Below are 20926 nucleotides of genomic sequence, written 5' to 3'. Positions count from 1 at the left end.
CTTTTCAGCCGAATGAAGAATTTTACATTTAGCTATATATAATAAATACTAAAATGACAGCAAATTGAGTCATTGAATGTCCTGAATTTTAATCAATTGATGACTCACATTGCATGTCACGTATTGAGGGGCATCGTGGGGGGGTTTTTTTTTTCTTTTTCTTCCTTTTTTACGCCAAACTTGACTAGGTAAATTGTGGGGAGATCTACACAGTAGCTCTAGTACTAAATATTTAAGAATATTCAGTCAGTAATACTACTACAAACCACTAGTTCTCCTGCTTCTAAATAGCAAGAGACTTTCCAAGCCAAAGCACCTCATTTTTCTTCCATAAGCACCCTCGAAATTCTTTCTAACCTGGAACGTGCCGTGGAAAGTTTACGAGAATGGAAACTAGTATATCAAAATGAAAAATAGAAAATAAAAAATAAAAAATTATGCACTTTGGATTTAATTGGAGATAATCAACCAATTCAAACCTTCAGGTTCTCCATCTTCTTGGTAGCGTCATCAGTACCCTTTTTACCCTTAGATTTCTGAGAGGTCGAATCCTTAGGAAGATCCTTGGTGTAAGGCAGGAATGTGGGAGCACCGGGAATGTACTTTCGAAGCACCTCCGGAACTTCTATGCCCTATATATCAGGTTAGAGTAGGTCTTCTTGCCTGTTTATCAATGTCACTTACATCTTCTCTCTGGTAGTTCTCAAGGACACAGCAGAGGGTTCGCTCGGTGGCACAGAGAGTGGCATTTAGTGCATGCACATAGCTCTTCTTCAGATCAGTGGCTTTCTTTTGGCCAAATCGAATCTCTAGACCACGGGACTGGTAGTCAAGACAGTTGGAGCACGAGACCAATTCTTTGTATTCCTGTTGGAATGGGAACCAAGCCTCCAGGTCGTATTTCTTGGCAGCCGCATTGTTCAATGCACCCGAAACGATGGCCACAACTTGGTATGGAAGACCCAGTGACTGATAGAATTCCTCGGAGGTAGCCATCATGTCATCAAATGCTTGCCACGAATCCTCGGGCTTGGTCAGAACAAATTGCTCAATCTAAATGATTAAATAAGTACTCGGAATGGGAATTGGTGCTACAAAATGCTCCAGTAGTCTCTCACCTTCTCAAATTGATGCACACGGAAGATACCCCATGCCTCCTTGCCGTGAGACCCGGCTTCTTTGCGGTAGCAAGTACTGTATCCAGCGTACCTAATTCACTCTGACGTTAACATGTGTTGTGGGAGCGCGGGGGAAAAATGGAAACCCACTTGATGGGAAGATCTTTCTCTTGCAACCACTCGCTGCTGTGCAGGGCCGATAAAGGCTGCTCAGAGGTGGCAATCAAGTACTTGTCCGTTGAACTGTCCTCGCTCTCGGTAACCTTGTACAGTTCCTCGTCAAATTGCTCCAGTTGGGCGGTCTTGGCCATGAGCTCCTTGAGCATGAATTGCGGGGGTTGATTAGGTGTGTAGCCCTTGTTGAAAAGGAACTCCAGGCCATAATTGACAAGAGCAAGGTTGAGGAAGAGACCGTACCCGGTCAGGCAGTAGCCGCGATGGCCGACAATCTTGACACCACGCTCGGGATCGTAACCATCCAGGCGAGTCAAGACTTCGTGATGGGAGAGGCAGTCGGGACCTCCCAATTTGTTACTGGGAGGAGCATACGTCTTGATGACTTTGTTGTCGTCCTGGGAGGTTTTCATAGCAGTTAGTGACTTTGGCTCTGACAGATGGAGAGAGTAATGCTGACCTCGTTGTTACTAATGGGGACAGACTCGTGAACGAAGTTACCAATGGTGCGGATCTTGCGGTCTCGCTGCACCTCCTTCTGCAAGGCAGCATCTTCGGCATCCTTCTTACGCTTGTCCAGGTCCGCCTTCTGACTGATCAGTTCACTGGCATCTTCTTTGTTCTGGTTTGTTTTTAAAACAAAGTACATAAGCATTCGTAATTGAAAGTTAGGGGGACTCGGGTAGAGGGGTATACCTTCTTCTTCATACCAATCTCCTTGAGAAGAGCATTGAGCTGAGATCCGACCTGGGTGACCTCGTAACGAGCTATTTTGATTTTTTTAGAACCAAACCTCTTTCTCACGCGGGTCGAACATACCTCGCCGAGCTTCTTCATACAGCGCGATCACTTCGTCCACCGCCTCTTCAGGGGCAAAGCGCCGACGCTGGCTCTCCCTGATCTTGTTAGGATCGCCACCACGCTCGGTGATGAAGTCATTGAGGTCAAGCATTTTCGGAAAAATCAAATGGTTCAAAGATTGACTCAATAGTTTGTGGAGGGGTAAATGGCAAAAAGTGCGGCGTAAATGGGATTACCTAATCGATTCTCGGTCCCGCGAGGGATGAACTATAAAATTTGAGAGATATTTGACGCCTAACAATACCTAAGTGATATCAATTACATATTCTCATAAGCCGATAATTAAAACAAATCAAAAAAAGCGATAAAATGCTGAGTTCATGCACCCCCGATATTCCACCAATTCCAGAAATACAAGCGAGAAGAGCGAGAGGGGACAAAAAGAAATATCAAACGGACCCTCTTCTAGCAAGCAAAGCAAAAAACATATGGCAAAGATTAAGCCAAAGACCTAGGCCTATGAATGGAGATGTTTACACTAAGTGCGTCCTAGAAGACCCCGTGTCAGTATGAGTAGAGAGCAATAAAAAGGCTTGGATCAGAAGAATTTTATACCGTAAGAAAAAAGGCATCCTCCAATAAATAGACCAAAGCGCCAGAAATCACATTACAGAGCACTTTTGATCTCCAGTAGGCTGAGAGGGATTCTGAGACTTTTCAATTTCACCAATAATCAGATCGAAGGCCTTGGAGACATTGAAATCAAGGAAGGCACTGGCTTCGGTAAAGGCACACTTGATCTCCTCTGCCAATTGTCGACCTTCATCAACAGAAACCTGGCGTTGCTCTGGCTTAAGATCACTCTTGTTACCCACCACCACAAGTGGCACCTCATCAGCTCCCTGTAAGAAAAGAGGTTAGGCAAGCTCAACAGGAAACCAAATTGAGAGGAAAAGAAACTTCGCTCACAAGATGATTCAGAATCTTGTCTCGAATAACTCGCACCATCTCAAAGGACTGGCGAGATGTGACTGAGTAAACAATTATGTAGCCATGGATACCAATGAAGTGCTTGGAATTCAAGATGCTGTACTCATCCTAGAAATATAGAAATACAATTAGTTCAAGCTTCATCCAACGAACATAGCGGCACATCTATATTTGGACTTTCCTGGCCTGCAGTATCCACAATCTCTGTAGCAAAGTCTTGACCATTGTACTTGATGATCCGGCTGAAGGTGTTCTCAATTGTGGGATAGTAGCTTTCGACAAAGTGGTGCTCGACAAAACGGACAGTGAGAGACGATTTTCCTGAAACACAAATGTAAGATAAATGAACAAGGGGGTACTCTTATTAGAATAAGTCCATACCGACAGAACGACTGCCGACAATTGCAATCTTTCGCTGTTTCGGGGCGGCAGGCATATTGAATAGCGTGGGGAGCACAGTACTGGCGGAGATTCAAATGATAATGATAAAGAAATAATAGAGAATCCGTGTAATGGAGAGTCAAGGGTTCTTAAGGGATCGAAGGAGCTTAAACACGGTCGGGGATGGCAATTGAAGCACCGGAAGCACCAAATACAAACAATGCAAACATAGTATGACATCGAGGAACGACATGCTAAATTTTGCTTTTGTTTATCTTTATACACTTTTTGTATCACTTTGCTTATAAAATTGATTGATTTATTTTGTAACTAAAATTGTAGCTTCTGTTCAATATGTCTGAAGGCCCAAAAATATTAAAAGGAAAAAGAAGGAAAATAACGCTTTACTACCGCGGAGTATAATCATTGGGTCTGTCGAATTTGACAGATCAGATCTTCCAAGCTGACATGAAACCCGCCTAATTCTTTCGGGGCCTGCGAGGGATATTGATCTTGTTCAATCTTCCGGTGATAATGCAAGAATTCATCCACAGTAGACATGACTACCGTTAGCCCTTTGGCTTGAAAAGACTGCTTTATATGTGATCGAGCTTTGGGATTTAGGCACAGTGCCAGTAATAACACTGCTAGATATCCAACTGCAACATTCTGGTTTACTTTCGGAAAAGAATCGGCCTGTAAAGGGGCCTCTGTTAGTAGTCAATATGCAAAGAGCCAGAAAGAACTTTTTACCTTGGAGGTTGAATGGACGTGACCCAAAAAGAGAGGTAATAGTCTATCCAGGAGAGATCCCCTTGTATTGATGGAGTTGATAAAAACAGAGCGTATAGCTTCGCTCTGTTCAGTAAGATTGATGAGGGCACCCAGCGCCAAAATAACGGTGTCAAGTGACTTGCTTCCCTGTGAGTTTTCAGTTAGATCACCGAAGTTTGTCATCACAATCTCTGCAAGCTCTTCGAGAATTTTAGGGGTTGCAAATTTATCACAGAGCAAAGGATTGCTGTTGGTCACGTTCAAAATGATACGGATATAGAGCGTTTGAATTAGCTGACTGTTGGGTTCGGACTCGTTGATCTTCACACGGAGCAAGCCATGAAGACCCGGCAGTGAGCTCAAAATACTTAGATGATTTTGCTGGAGAAGGCCTCCAGAAGTTGTATGTGCTTCCAGGATGGACAATCCGAGAATGAAAACGTGCGACCCACCGAGCGATATCTCCGAATTGCCACCCATATACAACTTTCCTGGTAGCAACAGATCTATCAGCTGCTCCAGGAGCGGTAGGGGAAGGCCACTGGGGCGTTCTCCCTTTCCTTGGAATGAGGCAACAGTCGCTCCCAGACAATGCAGAGCTATGAGACAGGGGGAGAGTGTTGACACCGGTGTGTCATGAGATAAAGCCGTTAGGATTTGGAGAGCAATATTCTGCACGGATGTTTGTACATGTTTGGAAATTTTGCTCCCTTGAGCACGGATGACTGCAGAAATGTCGTCGTGGGTATCTAGCATCACGGCAGACACATCCAACAACTTTGGCCATGCAACTGTTGCGAGGATATATGGAAGAGATCTTCCAATAAAACTCAAGCTGAGAGCGCTGAAGGCAAGAGTAGCAGAGACAATATCGAAATCCTTGGAGAGACAGTCAACTAGTCGTTTGTCAAAGTTGCACTCGACAAACTGGCTCGCCAGTTTGGGGTCCAACAGCTTGCCACACAGCTGGATAAATGCGTTACATCTTCCTGAGATAGATATATGCTGGTCCTCGATGTCTTCAAAGATGGACTCGACTGCGCCCCGATAGCGAGCGTTTCCACCAGCTTGACGAAGTTCATGAATACTTCGCACAGAGCCATAATCGTTGTTTTCATCCTCTCGCGAGAAAAGACGAGCGCGCGGAAACGCACTCATCGCCTCAGGCGGTTGAGAAAATGGGTCATTCAGTTCTAGGGCAGCTGAAGAGGCTCGGCCAGAAAGAGCATCTTCCAGGAAAAGATCGTCGAGGAAGGACCGCTGACGGGCATAAGTGACCTTGGAACTCCGCAGATGAGGTGACGGTGCAATAGCTGATTCTTGGCTATGGTTCCCATGCTGATTCTCATGCTGATTCTCACTCGGTAAGCTTGGTGATTTGTGGTCTCGGAGTCGAGTGGGTGTGTGGGGGACAACGGGTGAAGAGTTCTGGCTGTCAGTTGGCGTATTCGGTGACGGCACATCAGCAAATTCTTCACTGGTACCCAATGAATCTATCAACCTTTTACGGCCTGGAGTGATACTCCCCATGAATACTTTTGCGGGTCCTGGAGAAAATGGGGTATGGGGGCTCAATTCTTTCAAGATCAACTTGGCTTTGGAATCCCTTGATTCCTCTCGTTCCATTTCATCCGAGAGCCTTTTTGACCGCGAAGCTTTGCGCTGAGATTGAATGGCTGATTCTTTACTTGATTTATTGGAACTTGTTTCTGACGTGCCGTCTCGTCTAGACTCTAGCCATTTGTTGTCTTGCGTGATCTTCCTTGTCTGCAATAATGGAGTCTTCGGGCGAGGCTCAACTTTAACGGACATAGTAGCAGGCCTAGCGGTGGTACCTACTGCAGGAGAGCTTCGAGAATCAGAGATATCCCGGGCCAGAGCGGGATTTATGTCGCGGCTATGCCGTCTTCGCTTTCGTTGCACAATTTGATGCTTATGCTCGTCATCAGATGAGGATAAATCGTATATGCTTTTTTCCGCAATGTTAAGCGGATGTGGTGGAGTTTTGTCATCTCTCCCCTGTTCTGAAAGTTCATTGGCAGACAAATGTAGGGACTGTTGTTTACCCGTATTGACGGCAGATGGTCGTGAAGGTACGTTCTTCGGTTGAAGCTGGCTTTTAGTAGATGAGCCGTAAGTCACCAGCCGTCGACTGCGCGGACGTGATTTATCCATTTTCTCCTCTGAGATCACTAATGGCAGCATGCGCCTCGCATTTCAATCGAGGGAGGATACCGAGGGTTTTCGGACGCGCAACGTCAGAAGGTTGTCAAACCAATCTAATGAGAGTGACAGATTTGTAGGTTATTCACTAGTGAGTGTGACATGCCGAAAATATTTTGGTGGATTGAGTGGTTGTTGTTGAGGGAAGAGTTGTCGCGACGGAGTAACAAAGGGAAAGAGCTCTACTACTCCGGGATCGTTTTTGAAACACGGAAAGAGAACAAATAAATCAATCTGCTCGGACTTTCTGTTCCTTCTTTTCCATCAAACCATCATATACAAACAAGTTAAAATAAAAATGAAGTCGGTTAAAAGCTGCAAGTGGCAAGAGTGCGGAGGTACTGAGAGCGCCAAAGAGTAAGATGTAGATTAGCCGATAAGACAAAATGTCCCGCCCTTGTTCAACTGTCTACGTGGATTTTTTTTTCCCTCCTCGCTCATACATCACATCTTCCACATCACATCACAAAATGGCTCAGGCTAGCAGAGATCCGATTCCTTCTCCTGCTCAGGGAGTGGGTCCAGATTACCGACCAGATGGCGAGAAACCTACAGCAACCGTCTCCAAGGAGGTTTCCTACGAGAATGTTCATGTACTCCCTCAGACGCCTCAATTGATTGCCTTGTTGACGTGAGATTTTGTCTCGTGAGAAATGAATCTGACTCTAATATCATTTGTAGAATGATCCGAGACAAGCGTACGGACCGTGCTGATTTTATATTCTACTCCAATCGTATCATCCGACTATTGGTAGAAGAGGGACTCAACCACCTGCCTGTGGTGGAGCAGTCGATCACAACTCCTGTGGGACAAGCATATTTGGGTGTTAAATTTGAAGGAAAGATCTGCGGTGTATCTATTATGAGGGCTGGCGAGGCTATGGAGCAAGGGTTGCGAGACTGCTGTCGTTCTGTGCGCATTGGCAAGATTCTGATCCAAAGAGATGAGGAAACATGCATGCCAAAACTCTTCTATGAGAAGCTACCTCTCGACATTGCTGACCGATGGGTTCTTCTTCTTGACCCCATGTTTGCAACTGGTGCGTAGAACTTTGACCACATTTTCCAGATGGAAATGCTAATATTATACAGGAGGCTCTGCTACACTGGCGGTTGAAGTACTAAAACAGAAGGGCGTGCCTGAGCATCGCATTCTCTTCCTCAATCTGATTGCAAGCCCCTCTGGCGTTGCTGAGTTTGCCGAGAGATTCCCCAAGCTCCGTGTTGTCACAGCTTTCGTTGACCAAGGATTGGATGACAAGAAGTATAGTTCCTCTCTTTTGCCCCGAACCTACCATCTCGTCACAGCAGGGCTAACCACTCATCGGACTCGCAGGTACATTATCCCTGGCTTGGGCGATTTCGGTGACCGATACTACACGCTCTAGTTGGTTGTCAAAGGTAGTAGTAACTTCTCAAGCTCGAAATGATGTATGCGTGGAGTAAACTAAACTTAGGGGAGAATTGGAATCAAGTACAGCTTCACATCATTTGAGGATTATGTTTATTGTGAGAAAGGATAAAATTTTGTTCCAGGTCAGTAGAGAGATAGTAAACCTATATCTACTGTGTAATTTACATGCACCGTTTTAATTGAGAAAAAGTCCATTTCCATGCGCCATTCGCCCTCTATCATATCCGTGTCAAGTAAAGACGATCAATATTCATCGTCGACATTATCTTCCTGTCCAGGCTCCAAAGAAATATCACGTTTGCTATTTCCAGGTTGAGAGCTCACAGCCCTGTCATCTTCGTTTTGCTTATGCACTGTGTCACAAGCATCCACCCAATCTGAATAAACATCCACTTCGGCGGAGAGATCTAATCAATGAGTTAAATGCGTTTTATTAGGCGCGGATCCGAAGACTCACAGTTGACGGCAGTCTCAAACTCCTGACCGCAGACTTTGCAGAACAGCTTGCCAAACCCAAGCTTTCGGTCTAACTTGATGATCACAGCGTTCTCATGGTTACAGAAGAGACAAGAAAAGGTCGTTGCCAGAGGTTCCCGCTGAGATCTGTCAGTCTTCCGATATCAAGCTAGAGTTTCATGCTATACTCGTACCTTTCTGGGTCCTTGGGGTGTCCGGGAAGACTTCTTGCGTTTGCCCTATGAACAAGAATTTGTTAGTTGATATTCGTAAGGAAGCTCAATCAAAGGGGAAAACACACCATACTCCAAGATTGTAAATGGCGAATGGTTTCGAATAACGCGTGGATGAGGGGTTTGGATAGAGTGCGGAGAAAAGGAACCGGAACAACGGGTCTTCCGCGAAGTACCATTCTCCATAACTGCGGCACTTTTTTACTGAATTCGCAGGCTTCAGAACATTGAAAGTAATAAGAGAAGAATTTCAATAATTAAATAACCGTATTTAATTGAAATTTATTCAATTGAAGTACACTGGAAATACAAATGAGAGCGCATATAATTAGACATTATTACATTAGTATAAGGTCTACTCTGATTAAGACTAGTTTGATTGGATTTGTTTGGATTGATTAGTCATCTATGGTTTGAAAATTCTGTGATTAACTATCACATGACTGTGCTTATCTCAGCGTCATAGGGCCGCAATATCTCGCTTAGCCGAGTTTTCTGTGGGTTTTGGATTTCAACCCTCAGTCGACCCGTGCAGCCGAATCTCGAAACCCTCCGAAGCGCCGTGGTGCGATACCTTTTTGTCTATCTTCTAACATCACACAGATAGACCAGACTCGCAATCATGGCTGTTGGAAAGTACGTCTTCTCTCTCTCATCACTTTACTACACTGCATCTCTGTTGAACACTTGAATTAATTATTTTACTTGCAGGAACAAGCGCTTATCCAAGGGCAAGAAGGGTATCAAGAAGCGTACTGTCGACCCCTTCACCCGCAAGGATGAGTACTCTGTAAAGGTAAACTACCCTCTCTCTCAACTTGCATTTGAATCAATCAACTGACCTACATCGCTTTCTAGGCTCCTTCCACCTTCCAGACTCGCGAGTAGGACTCCCCTTTCCTTGAATCGAACATTTTCATACAATCCGCTTGTCCTTCGACAGTAGGGATAAATTGGACAGCTTAAACTAACGGAACTCCCAACAGTGTCGGCAAAACCCTCGTCAACCGTACCAGCGGTCTGAAGAACGCCAACGACTCTCTCAAGGGTCGCATCTTCGAGGTCTCCCTCGCCGATCTCCAGAACGATGAGGACCACGCTTTCCGCAAGGTTAAGCTCCGTGTCGATGAGATCCAGGGCAAGAACTGTCTCACCAACTTCCACGGCTTGGACTTCACCACCGACAAGTTGCGCTCCCTCGTCCGCAAGTGGCAGTCCCTCATTGAGGCCAACATCACCGTGAAGACCACTGATGACTACCTCATCCGTTTGTTCGCCATTGCCTTCACCAAGAGACGCCCCAACCAGATCAAGAAGACCACCTACGCCCGCTCGTCTCAAATTCGTGCCATTCGCAAGAAGATGACCGAGATCATGCAGCGTGAGGCCTCTACCTGCACCCTGTCTCAGTTCACCCACAAGCTCATTCCTGAGGTTATTGGTCGTGAGATCGAGAAGGCCACCCAGGGTATCTACCCTCTGCAGAATGTAAGTTTTTTTCCAGTTCTACTGGTTCCTAAATTTGATCATTCCTAACATCGTTCTTTTTACTAGGTCCACATCCGCAAGGTCAAGCTTCTGAAGTCCCCCAAGTTCGACCTCGGTGCTCTCCTTGCTCTGCACGGCGAGTCGGCTACTGATGACAAGGGCCAGAAGGTTGAGCGGGAGTTCAAGGATCAGGTCCTCGAGACTGTTTAAGGGTTTTTTTATTTTGATGTGATGTCAAATACTGGTCAACCATGGCATTCATTGTCTTCTGATCAATAGGAAAACAAAAAAGTTCATGACATGTATGACTGGTTTACATCATCGGCGTGAGGCTTCGGTTTGTCCATGTACTCTCTAGGCAGGACAACCAAAATATGCAGATAATTCTGTTTAAAAAAGGTTTGCTAATATGTCGTCGGTAAATTATTGTAATTGTAGATGTAGTATGGAGTGTAAGAATCCATCCATATCCAATGTCTAATCTCCACTTCAGGTTAAACATAAGGAAGCTCTGCAGTAATCTGCTGGATAAGTTGAGTTATCATTCTATGTTGACCTACATGTGGTCATTGTCCTTGTCTTAATTATTTCTATTTTTATTTTTCTACCATACAGTCATACACGATGATGTCTTATGGTGCTCGCTGGGTTTAAACCAGAGAATTGTTGTAAGTTCATGCCTGAAATATAAGGTATCTATATATACCTGACTAAATGCAGAAACTAGTTATTTCATTTAAAATCAGAGCCCTAGTTTTGAGCCACGCGTTCGCGTCACCCCACTTCCCATATTTTCCACTGTTCCAAGACAACCATCTGTCTAAAATGCTTCTGAATGAAGAACAAATATCTCTTGCCATTTCTGATTTAGAATAAGGTCGAATTAACAGAGCTGCTGCTGCTGCTTATAGCCTCTCGAGATCCACTCTACAATGTCGAATGAATGGTACACAAAATGCTCGTGCCGGCCACGTAAATCAACAAAGACGAAGAGAAATTTCTAGTTGAATGGATTTTTGAACGGAATTCCCAAGGATTTCCTCCTTATTCGTGTGCGCGTGAGATGGCTGTCCGCGTTTTACGATCTGGTGGGGACCATAAACTCCTTGGAAAAGCGTGGCTATCAAAATTTATTCAACGGAACATATGCCTTACGTCTTGTATTGGTAGACATATTGATGCATCTAGAATCCATAGAACACAGCCAGCAGCTATCTAAGAGTTCTATGGTCTCTTTTCTTAGATCAAAGAGCAATATTGTCACGGAGTTGATAATCTGGAAATCATGTGACCGTTATGTAATACCCACAACTACTTAACCGATCCGTACCCGGATCCCCCATGATTCTTTCAAGTATCAGTCTTGAAATGTTATCGAGTTCTTGTTCCCATCTTTGTCTTCTCTGTAAAATCCAGTAACCCTTACAAATATGACATACTACCATAAAATATTTAGAATAAGGATAAGCATAGGATTACCGTATATACCTATGGAATCCAGCTAAAGGCCTTAGCTCATCCCAACTTCGAATTCAGCCCTCTTTTATGCCACAAAAACGCCAAATGACCCCTCTTCTTTCTCAAGACCCTTCAGATATGATCCTCGCTACACCCCAGAGCCACCAACGTATACAAAAGGTTAAGGCGGTCCTTCAAAAACAACAAAATTTGACTCAAGATCCAAGCGTTGCTCTCGAAAATGCAGGCAAGGCTATTGGACTCCTACTGCTAGACATGCAGCTGGTGGAGCTCTAATTTCTAAGCTTACTTCTTAAGTTGAGACCTTTCTCAGAGTCAGAAAAAGAAGTAGAGAATTACTATAGACCCTAATATACGGTTTTTAGACATAAAATACCAAAGCAGCACAGCTGGAGGCTGAAACTTTAGTAGAGCGCCAATGACAGAAGGAGCCAGAAAAAGAAGCTAAGAGAGCTTCAGATGCTATAGCTAGGGCCACTCTATAGGACATGATGTTTGAATTTCAGACATAACAATGTCTGATGGGAAAATTTTCGGGTTTTTGTAATTTTACATTTCGGTTCAAAACTAGGGGTGACCCAGAACTAGGGTGTTGATCTTACTCATGAAGATGGTCAGTGTCTCCGGTGTACACCTGATTTTATAGGATCATGTCGTTAAAGTGATGAGGTTACTGTAGAGAGTGATAGGTTTAGTTCTGTGATTTTGTTGTCAATCTTGTTTCAGCTCTGTTTGGAATCCAGTTGACTAGAGACCACAAGTTTCGCTGTTATATTTATATCATGCGTTGTTACTCCCATTCTGTATAAACATCAAAAGTAATGTACGATGAGAATCTTGATCTAGCCAGAGTCAGCCTTGGCCAATATCATACAGGCAACTTTGATTAGAGGGATCTCAGCCCTTAAAGAAGACTATGGCTCCTAGTCGATTCATTTGGCGTACAGAACCTTAGTATAAAGTTTGGTGATGAATACATGGAATTCAACTTAGAATTGGTCCATTTTGACCAACCATATGGCAATTGACCGAAAACGCTCAGTATTATCAGAGTATTTTCTCGTAGTATGTATCATGTCAACAAATGAGGGTTTTGAAAAATCGGACGTCTAAAAGTACACAGTGTAGACTATAAGCACCCCTGGACAACCTGCCCACGACATAAGAATTTATCCATCATCATCTATTAGCATAGCTATAAAATCGAGCCAGTTTCCCTAAACCCTTCGTTTTAAAGTAGCTCTCGCATCCGACGATAAAATAGGCTATGTTATGGTAATCTAAGTGACAATTAATTGACTTCGAGATTCTTTGCCCCAATGTGAATAACAGAGATCATATTGCTCAATAACATGCTAGGATTCTAACTTCTGGTATCAACTATAGAGCTAGAGCCTTACGTGAGCATTTTGAACGATGGGATGAATACCAAGGCGGTGGAAATGTTCAGTCTCCAGATCATACGATACCAGACTAGAGAGAAGATAGTCTAGTAAAGGAAGAATATGACTTAATTCTGAAAATGGGATGAAAGATGGAAAAAAAACATAGTAAAGAGAGATAATGATACGGTATTCTAAACAAGATAATACAACCGCATTAACTGGTCATTATAGGAAGGCTGAGACAAACTTTTATCATGAACTAAAGTAAATCACATACGAGCGGCGCACACAACCATGTGGCGCACCTAGAACACCATAGTAAAATCGAATAAATTAAATATCATATCTCAACAACATAACTCTCATAAGAATCAATACTAGGTGAGATAAAGTCATAAGAATCCTTATAAAGATGTCATTCATTTTAAGTAAATTAATTAGATGGATTATAGTGATACCATAAATTACGATGTAATTTATTTATCTTAGCTTTAACTACACTTTAATTGACGATTTTATATTCCTTCTTCTATGTTTTATTTTATCAACTATAAATGATCCAAATTCAAGAATTGAAGTCAATTCAACGGATGGTTGTTGACATATGATATTCAATTTATTCGAGTTTATTATGGTGTCCTGGGTGCGCCACTCGCATGTGTGCGCCGCTCGTATATGATTGATTTACTTTATGTGTACAAATTCCTTAATTAGATCTTATAGACTATAAGTTAATCCATATTATACTAGTCTTTCGCATCCCGCAGGCTATATAGTGCTTTAGGTTGTTAAGCTAGCATTTTTAAAATGCAGCTCCGCTGGCCCTCTGGAGGCCACTACCATGGAGCCGGTCAATATGAAATCATTCTCAATTCCATAATTAGCACTATGCTTTATAATGCCATACTCTATTCTATGCTCCATTCCTTAATATATGCCATACTTGATTCCATGATCAATTGTATGATTCGTTCTATGGTCCATAACATGCTTAGATTATATATATTTGAAACCGCATTTATGCTCAATCCTATACTTGATGCCGTAGGGAACCTAGAGTAGCAGCGAAGGACTACACTATAACCCCAAATTACAATTGATTAGCGTAAAACCCAAGTAATATAGTGATATGATGGAAGGAAGAGTTAAGGGAAATGGTATAATTAATAATCTGGAATTCTGCTCAATTATTTATTTTCCAGTCATCAACTCTGAAGAATTGTAGAATCCAACAATAGCATCACATCTCTCAACAAGTAATGTTTCAAGGAAGTCGTAAGACACAGATATCTATTATTTCTCTTATATAAAAGGACTATTTCTACTAACTAGGTTTCGAAAATTTTCAGAGGTATTAAAGTTTTAACATTATTTTATAGATTTTATGACTATCAAATCGCCACTATATTAAGTGAGTTTCAGGACTAATCCTGCATGTTGCAAGCTCATATTAGTTTTTTGGATCAGTAATATAACTTCCGCCCAGAACTGCTGTCCTAAGCAAAAGACTAGCGAATCTTAGGAAGTTTTTTTTATTAGTAGTAGTTTTTGGGACTATCTTAGCTTTAGAGTCAATCAATTTTTTAATGAGTTTTTCCTATTCATACACATGTGATATTTATTGATAATTATTTTGAATATTATGTCCAGAAGCTGTTCCAGTCCTGTATCCATATCCCTTATTCTTCCTATATTGTGAAAATTAATAATAGTATGATAAATACTTATATATGTATGTTTTATTGATATAGAATTATTTACCAGGTTTTTTATATATGATTTTTAAGTAAAATAGAAAATTTAATATTTAGTATTATTCTTTGAGAACAGAAATCCTGCCTAGCAATTTCGAGAAGAAACATAACTAAGTTTTATGAAATAGTAATTCCTAGATCTATAATTTCTACTACTTTTGATATTCGAATACCAATAAGATAGATGAAGTCTAATTCTCATCCTATAATGATTATTATAGCTCTACAATTATAGTCAATAAATTATATACACTAGATTCACACAGCGACAGATTATCTTCGGTGTATCTTCTGCAATGGAAATTACGATCGATAAAGTCCTTCTGAACTTATATATGTTGGGATGTAGAATATAATACAAAATCTATTTGATTTATATTCTTCATGGAAGAAGATATTTCAAGAAAATAGTCCTTGCATTTAAAACTTTGATATCAATAAGACACCGTCTGATGTAGAGCTCTACTAATTGGATATGTCTATTTATAGTGTACATATGATTTCTAAGCTAAAAACTACTCTATAAAAAGTGATCGTTGATGATGATGATGATGATGATGATGAATTCAATTGACCCGATTTAACTGACTATACTGAAAGCATGCTGTTATGCGGGGGTGCGCCGCAGCCTACTGCGGTGCTGAAAGGCGTGTCCAGCGCTTAGGAAGGGGCATTCCCCTTCCATCGAATGTAAAAACGCAGAAACCCCTAACTAAATAAATACAACGAGAACAAAGGAAATGCCAAACAATGAGGGTGAATCAAGCTAAAAAATGATCGTCTTTGTATTGATTTTCAATCTTGAGTTTAAATAAATGTCCGTTGGAAAAAAATCAAGACAGATCAAAGATTTTATTTTAGATTAAACGCTTTCAAAATTTCATATGATTGCTAATATAATGTGTGTTTATAATAAGTAAACGGATATTGTTGCGACAGCCGAGAAACAAGGCTATCAACAGACGAAAAGTATTTCGGCCGAAAAGCTTCTGCCAAGACAGTGACTGGAACTAGATTAGTATATCTCGGCATCCTTGAGCGATGTGCATTCGCGACAGTAATATCACGTCTTCACCGTCTCTTCTGTCTCGGACGAATGTTGACATTCGTCCAGGACAGAGGGGCACCCACATACTATAAGTAGCTAGTTCTTTCATCAATGAAAAAGTAGACTTAACAACAACTGCAATATTCAGTACTGTAGAGACCACTACACTTAGTGGATTGTCTACGGTGTTGAGTAGCAGTTACTTGGAGGTCACCAACTCTTTGATTCTACTGCAGTAAACTTGAACAATATTCTCAGTCATAATATTTGAATATCGCCCTTTCCAGCGACAGATATGTTGTTGAATGTTTTCCAAATCATGTATTTTATTGATTTAGATGTTATTTGGAAAGATTGAAATTTGAAGCAAGGCAAAAGGAATGGTTTATCTTGATTGAGGGGTGAGATAAAAGAATAATTACTCAGCTTATTGAAAGGAATAAATCTATATTTTTTCAACCTGTAATACAGAATTGATAGTTTACTTAAGGTGTGGGATATATTTAATTGTGACCATATTTAATTTCTTTTTTATATATTTTCATTATATCAATAATATCTGACTCATCTATCTTTTTAGAAATTGTCGCTCGCAAGGATGAGATTCGAATACTATGACTGAGAATCATGTTCAAGTTTTACTGCGGTAAAACGAAGAGTCGAGCTGCAACAAACCATTACTCAACACCGTAGACGATCCACCAATCTAGTAGCGGATTGTTTATCTCTCCAAAATGGCCATAGCGATCATGTAAAAAATATGATGAACTAACTGATCGGATGGTGTTGAGTAATGCTTTCGAATCGTCCTTTTAGTAGATGATGGAATCAAATCAAGTGATGATTCGAGACCCAAATTGATGCGAGATTTCGATTTTGCTAATTTTTCGAATGTCCAGAGAGCTTTAAAGACATTATTGAAGTACGATAATATCGTTCTCTTCGCAATTTTGAATGAATTCAGGGGTCAGATGGCTATTATAACCATCTAATATGAAAAGGCAAATTTTACCTCTTCGATTCCTAATATTAGGAATAAAGTGTATCTTTAGCCAATGAACACCAATAGTATCGCTAGGCCATCCTTTTAGACCCACAGGGGATCCGCTACATCGCGAACTTTATGCACCAAACAGGCCTGCTGGGCCAGTTCCGGCATGTTGAAATTGAGCCGGACCCGGACCAGGATGGCCACAAATCGATAGGCCTAGCGGCCATGGGCGTAGGAGAAGACGATGATGGGTAAACGACACCGTGAAAAACCTGGGCACCGAGCACCCAGGCCACGACATCAAAAATACACTATGAACAAGATCAACGAAGGGGAGCGGAAGAAGATGCCAACTGGGGAGAGAATACGAAGATTCTACAGGAGTTTGGCACCGGGAGAAGGAATATGGGACTTGGAATTTACCTGTTGGACAGCAGTCCTATTTCTTTTGTATTTGATTTCTAAATGGCGTTGAGCACAAGTTCCTGCTTCGGACGGTTGAAGCGCCTGCATAGCATATACGCGCCTAGTATTGCTCGATCGGGTTAATAGAACTTGGTATTGAATTAAATTGAATCCATCCATTTAGGCTAAGATTGATTTGCCACTTTACCCCCTTAGGGAGCATAGGAAACCACCATTCCAAAAAAACCTTTCCTTTAAAGATGATGTAGGGCGGAAGATCTTCTCTAGAAGACCTTATAGCTTCAATAATAGTGCCCCATTCGTGATTCCCAGGCTGTAAAACAACTCTCTGACCATGATATTCAGAAGATGTAATGATTTTTAGGTCGTATTTACTCCCATCGCGAAGGCAGATTCGTCAAAGTTGAAGATATCGTACGAATCTATCCCATATTGATGATTTTGGTGTTTTGAACTAGTTCAAACCATGGTACAATGATTCTAAGGTCTTGAGCTTCAGCTCTCCTATCAATCATGCTTTTGAGAGAGATGTGAATGAAGACAGGTTTTCACGATGATTAACAAAGCCTGTTACCCAGTTTTTGTTGATAGAAAAGGTGGTTGAAAAACGCGACCGGACTAAAAAATTGGCCAGATCTCTGAACGTAGAACATAGCGGGGTAAGAGCTGCCTGCACCTCTCTAGGAGTATACATAGAGACTAACCATCGATTCTTCTTCAACTTAATCAAACATATGGCCAGTTGGTTTCATTTCCCATAGATTTGGAGTGCCCTTCATTCTAGCACATAGGGTTGATCTTGGTACATTAAATGAGTGTGCAGCAGCTGCAACAGAAGGACATCGACCATTGTCTATAGCTTGAATTGCTAATAAGATACGTCACTTCGTCTCCAATAATCTCTTCTGTCGTTTTTCTGAGCACATTGGAGACATACATAGTGTTTGTTTGAAAATAGAGTTGTTATGGAGACAATTTTATTGGGTGACAAGCCGACCGGGAATCAGGTTAATAATATGTTAGAGATATAGTACGTAAGTAAGCTGCTATTGAATTCGAAAAATTTACTATGAAAATTTACTCGATCTATCTTAATTTTTCGGATAAATTTGCTAAATTTCGAGAATTATATAGAGGAAATTTAGAAGTCTCTTTAATAAAGTTGAAACACCAAATACTGAATAAACTCTATTTATGAATTCTAGTGAATGGCTAGAGATTTAGTAGGACGGATAGAAAAACATCCTTAGAAAGTGATCGTAATGTTTGAATAAAATTTTGAATTCGTAATACTTAATTAATTCAAGCCTTTTGTATATACTTTCAATTAGTAACAATCTTGAGGTGATATCTTACTATTTTCTATATTACTAGTTGTATCTACTCTTCTGTTTCTAATTTAAAAGGAAATACTGGATCAGGGAACGACACCATCTGTTAATATAATGGATAATGATTATATCGAAGCTAAAAGGCTTATTAAGATGGGATGCCTTTAATAAAGAAAAATGTAATCAACTGAACTAGATTAAAAGCTTACTTTAAATAATAGAAAGGGTTATTTGAGTTGACAAGTTTTTCTAACGAGATTTATCAGATTTCATTCAAGACTAGGATGATGATGATGATGAATTCCTTCTATTGACCCGATTTAACTAACTATACTTAGAGCATGCTGTTATGCGGGGGGGGGGATACATCGCAGCCTGCTGCGGTGCTAAAAGGTGCTTCCAGCGCATTGGAAGGGGAATTCCTCTTCCATCGAATGTGAAAGCGCAAAAGACATAATAAACACGACGAGAACAAAGGAAATATCATATAACGAGGGTGAGTCAAGCCCTTGGTGGCTTCAACCATAGTACTGCGTTGATTGAAGACTACAACTACATTATTACCTACACATAGGTCTTCGATAAAATGTATGTATAATGAGATTATTGTTGCGACAGCCGAGAAACAAGGCCATCAACAAACGGAAAGTATTTCGGCCGAAAAGCTTCTGCCAAGGCAGTGACTCCCGGTTCGGAATACCCACTCGGAGGAACTAGATTAGTATCTCACGGCATCCTTGAACGATATGCATTCATCGCAAACGACACCCTTGAGCGATGTGCATTCGCGACAGTAATGTCCCGTCTTCACCGTCTCTTCTGTCTCGGACGAATGTTGACATTCGTCTAGGGCAGAGGGGCACCCATATACTAACTAGCTAGTTCTTTCATCAATGAAAAAGCAGACTTTACAACAACCACAATATTCAGTACTGTAGATACCACTATACCTGGTGGATTTTCCACGGTGTGGAGTAGCGGTTTTTTGAAGCTCAACAACCCTTGATTCTACTACAGTAAACTTGAACAATATTCTCAGTACAATATCGCCCTTTCTAGCGACAATTATCAAGATAAAACGCATGTGAGTGACGAACACCATCGAGCGGTCAACCCTGAAATACCATAGTGAACTCGAAAAATTGAATGTCATTTATTAATAAGGACTTTTACAAGATTCAACTTTTCAATATATTAAGGACAAGAGTCCTTATAAATAATTAATTCACTTGAAAAAATATGATACCGGATTATGATGACATCGTGATTTGTCATCTTTGTATCTTGAATTTTACTCCACGCTGTTCAATGATTTCCTAGCAATCAGTAAAGGGCTGTCCATGTATAGTAATAATTACTACAACACAAATTGAAGAGACGTGATGATTTAAATTCGCAGCTGGTGAGATATAACATTCATTTTTTCGAGTATACTATGGTATTTTACCACTCGCATGTGAAATACCTTATAAAGCAGATTAGTCAACGTATAAGCCCGATACCCTTTCGGGTTCAGACATTATAGCTCGAAAACTTTTTATTCTCGATTCTTCTTTACGCTCCCTTAAGAATTTTGTTTATAGGTTTTGTCTGGCTAGTTCTGAATTTAAGATTAGCTTTAGCCATACGTAGTGGCTTCTAAATTCTATTCTCCTTTCTAATCTATAACCTGCTATTTTTAAAATTCGTAACTCTATCACCATATATTAATTCGCTATTATAATGAGTGGAATTTGATATCCAAATAAATTAAATCCTATATGAGTGGCGCAAACGTATGAGTGACGCACCCAGAGCACCATAGTAAAATCGAAAAATGTAACGTCATATCTCAACAACGATGACAGTAATAAGATTTAAATATAAAGTCAGATATAACAATAACGATCTTTATAAAGAATCAACTCGCTTTAAGTAAATTAGATAGATTAATTCTAGCAGTATCATATATTACTAAAAATTATAGTATAAATTATCTATTTTAGCTTCACCTACACTTCACCTAATGATTCCTAATGCTTCTTCACATCCATTTATCTGGTCAACAAGAAATAATCCATATTCAAGATTTTAAATTATTTGAATTGGTGGTTGTTGAGATATGTATGACATTCAATTTTTTGAATCTAATATGGTGTTCTGGGTGAGCCACTCATATAGTATTTACTTTAATATTTATTAAAGACTATATAAGCAGCGATTATTTCAGCATCAAATTCAGGAATCAAAAATACCTAAAATCATATATAATTTGTGTTGAACTAAGATGCTACGGTTAGATGAGTCATACATAAGGAGGGGTAATTAGCCCTGAAAGTGGGCTAGCTAAGCCGTGTATTTAGTCTATCTCCATACTTGAATGAAACTCAGACTTCTCCATATTTTCCCTCTCGGAAAGTTCGACAAACTTAGTATTACCCTAGAACTATTATTTATGTATATATTAATTAAAGCGCTCTA

General features: G+C 40.8%; 7 protein-coding genes across 7 annotated transcripts; 3 read left to right on the top strand and 4 right to left on the bottom strand.

Moving 5' to 3' along the window:
• Nucleotides 1-473: 473 nt before the first annotated feature.
• On the bottom strand, nucleotides 474-2244 carry N7495_008923 (serine--tRNA ligase SES1; the record flags this gene model as incomplete). The annotated part of the gene is made up of 7 exons (XM_057211574.1): nucleotides 474-632; nucleotides 685-1053; nucleotides 1119-1209; nucleotides 1269-1690; nucleotides 1753-1914; nucleotides 1989-2059; nucleotides 2112-2244. 7 exons carry the CDS (start codon nucleotides 2242-2244, stop codon nucleotides 474-476), a joined length of 1407 nt encoding a protein of 468 aa, XP_057061117.1.
• Nucleotides 2245-2755: 511 nt separating this feature from the next.
• rhbA (Rheb family small GTPase rhbA) lies at nucleotides 2756-3519 on the bottom strand (the record flags this gene model as incomplete). The annotated part of the gene is made up of 4 exons (XM_057211573.1): nucleotides 2756-2995; nucleotides 3063-3191; nucleotides 3247-3404; nucleotides 3465-3519. 4 exons carry the CDS (start codon nucleotides 3517-3519, stop codon nucleotides 2756-2758), a joined length of 582 nt encoding a protein of 193 aa, XP_057061116.1.
• Nucleotides 3520-3887: 368 nt separating this feature from the next.
• Nucleotides 3888-6413, bottom strand: N7495_008921 (WAPL family protein; the record flags this gene model as incomplete). Its single annotated transcript, XM_057211572.1, has 2 exons — nucleotides 3888-4160; nucleotides 4218-6413. 2 exons carry the CDS (start codon nucleotides 6411-6413, stop codon nucleotides 3888-3890), a joined length of 2469 nt encoding a protein of 822 aa, XP_057061115.1.
• Nucleotides 6414-6931: 518 nt separating this feature from the next.
• On the top strand, nucleotides 6932-7849 carry N7495_008920 (uracil phosphoribosyltransferase; the record flags this gene model as incomplete). Its single annotated transcript, XM_057211571.1, has 3 exons — nucleotides 6932-7092; nucleotides 7143-7501; nucleotides 7554-7849. 3 exons carry the CDS (start codon nucleotides 6932-6934, stop codon nucleotides 7847-7849), a joined length of 816 nt encoding a protein of 271 aa, XP_057061114.1.
• Nucleotides 7850-8118: 269 nt separating this feature from the next.
• Nucleotides 8119-8635, bottom strand: N7495_008919 (transcription elongation factor 1 family protein; the record flags this gene model as incomplete). Its single annotated transcript, XM_057211570.1, has 4 exons — nucleotides 8119-8282; nucleotides 8333-8471; nucleotides 8526-8570; nucleotides 8633-8635. The coding sequence occupies 4 exons, from the start codon at nucleotides 8633-8635 to the stop codon at nucleotides 8119-8121; spliced, it is 351 nt and encodes a 116-aa protein (XP_057061113.1).
• A 551-nt stretch (nucleotides 8636-9186) lies between these two features.
• Nucleotides 9187-10262, top strand: rps1 (40S ribosomal protein eS1; the record flags this gene model as incomplete). Its single annotated transcript, XM_057211569.1, has 5 exons — nucleotides 9187-9200; nucleotides 9276-9360; nucleotides 9423-9448; nucleotides 9551-10052; nucleotides 10119-10262. 5 exons carry the CDS (start codon nucleotides 9187-9189, stop codon nucleotides 10260-10262), a joined length of 771 nt encoding a protein of 256 aa, XP_057061112.1.
• Nucleotides 10263-11615: 1353 nt separating this feature from the next.
• Nucleotides 11616-11807, top strand: N7495_008917 (uncharacterized protein; the record flags this gene model as incomplete). The annotated part of the gene is made up of 1 exon (XM_057211568.1): nucleotides 11616-11807. The coding sequence occupies one exon, from the start codon at nucleotides 11616-11618 to the stop codon at nucleotides 11805-11807; it is 192 nt and encodes a 63-aa protein (XP_057061111.1).
• Nucleotides 11808-20926: the final 9119 nt, after the last annotated feature.

Source organism: Penicillium taxi (genome assembly GCF_028828555.1).
Source record: "Penicillium taxi strain IBT 34144 chromosome Unknown utg000005l_segment0_segment0, whole genome shotgun sequence".
NCBI classification, from domain to species: Eukaryota; Fungi; Ascomycota; class Eurotiomycetes; order Eurotiales; family Aspergillaceae; genus Penicillium; species Penicillium taxi.
Note: the sequence above shows the minus strand (reverse complement) of the source record. Positions and strands in the feature narration are given on the sequence as shown.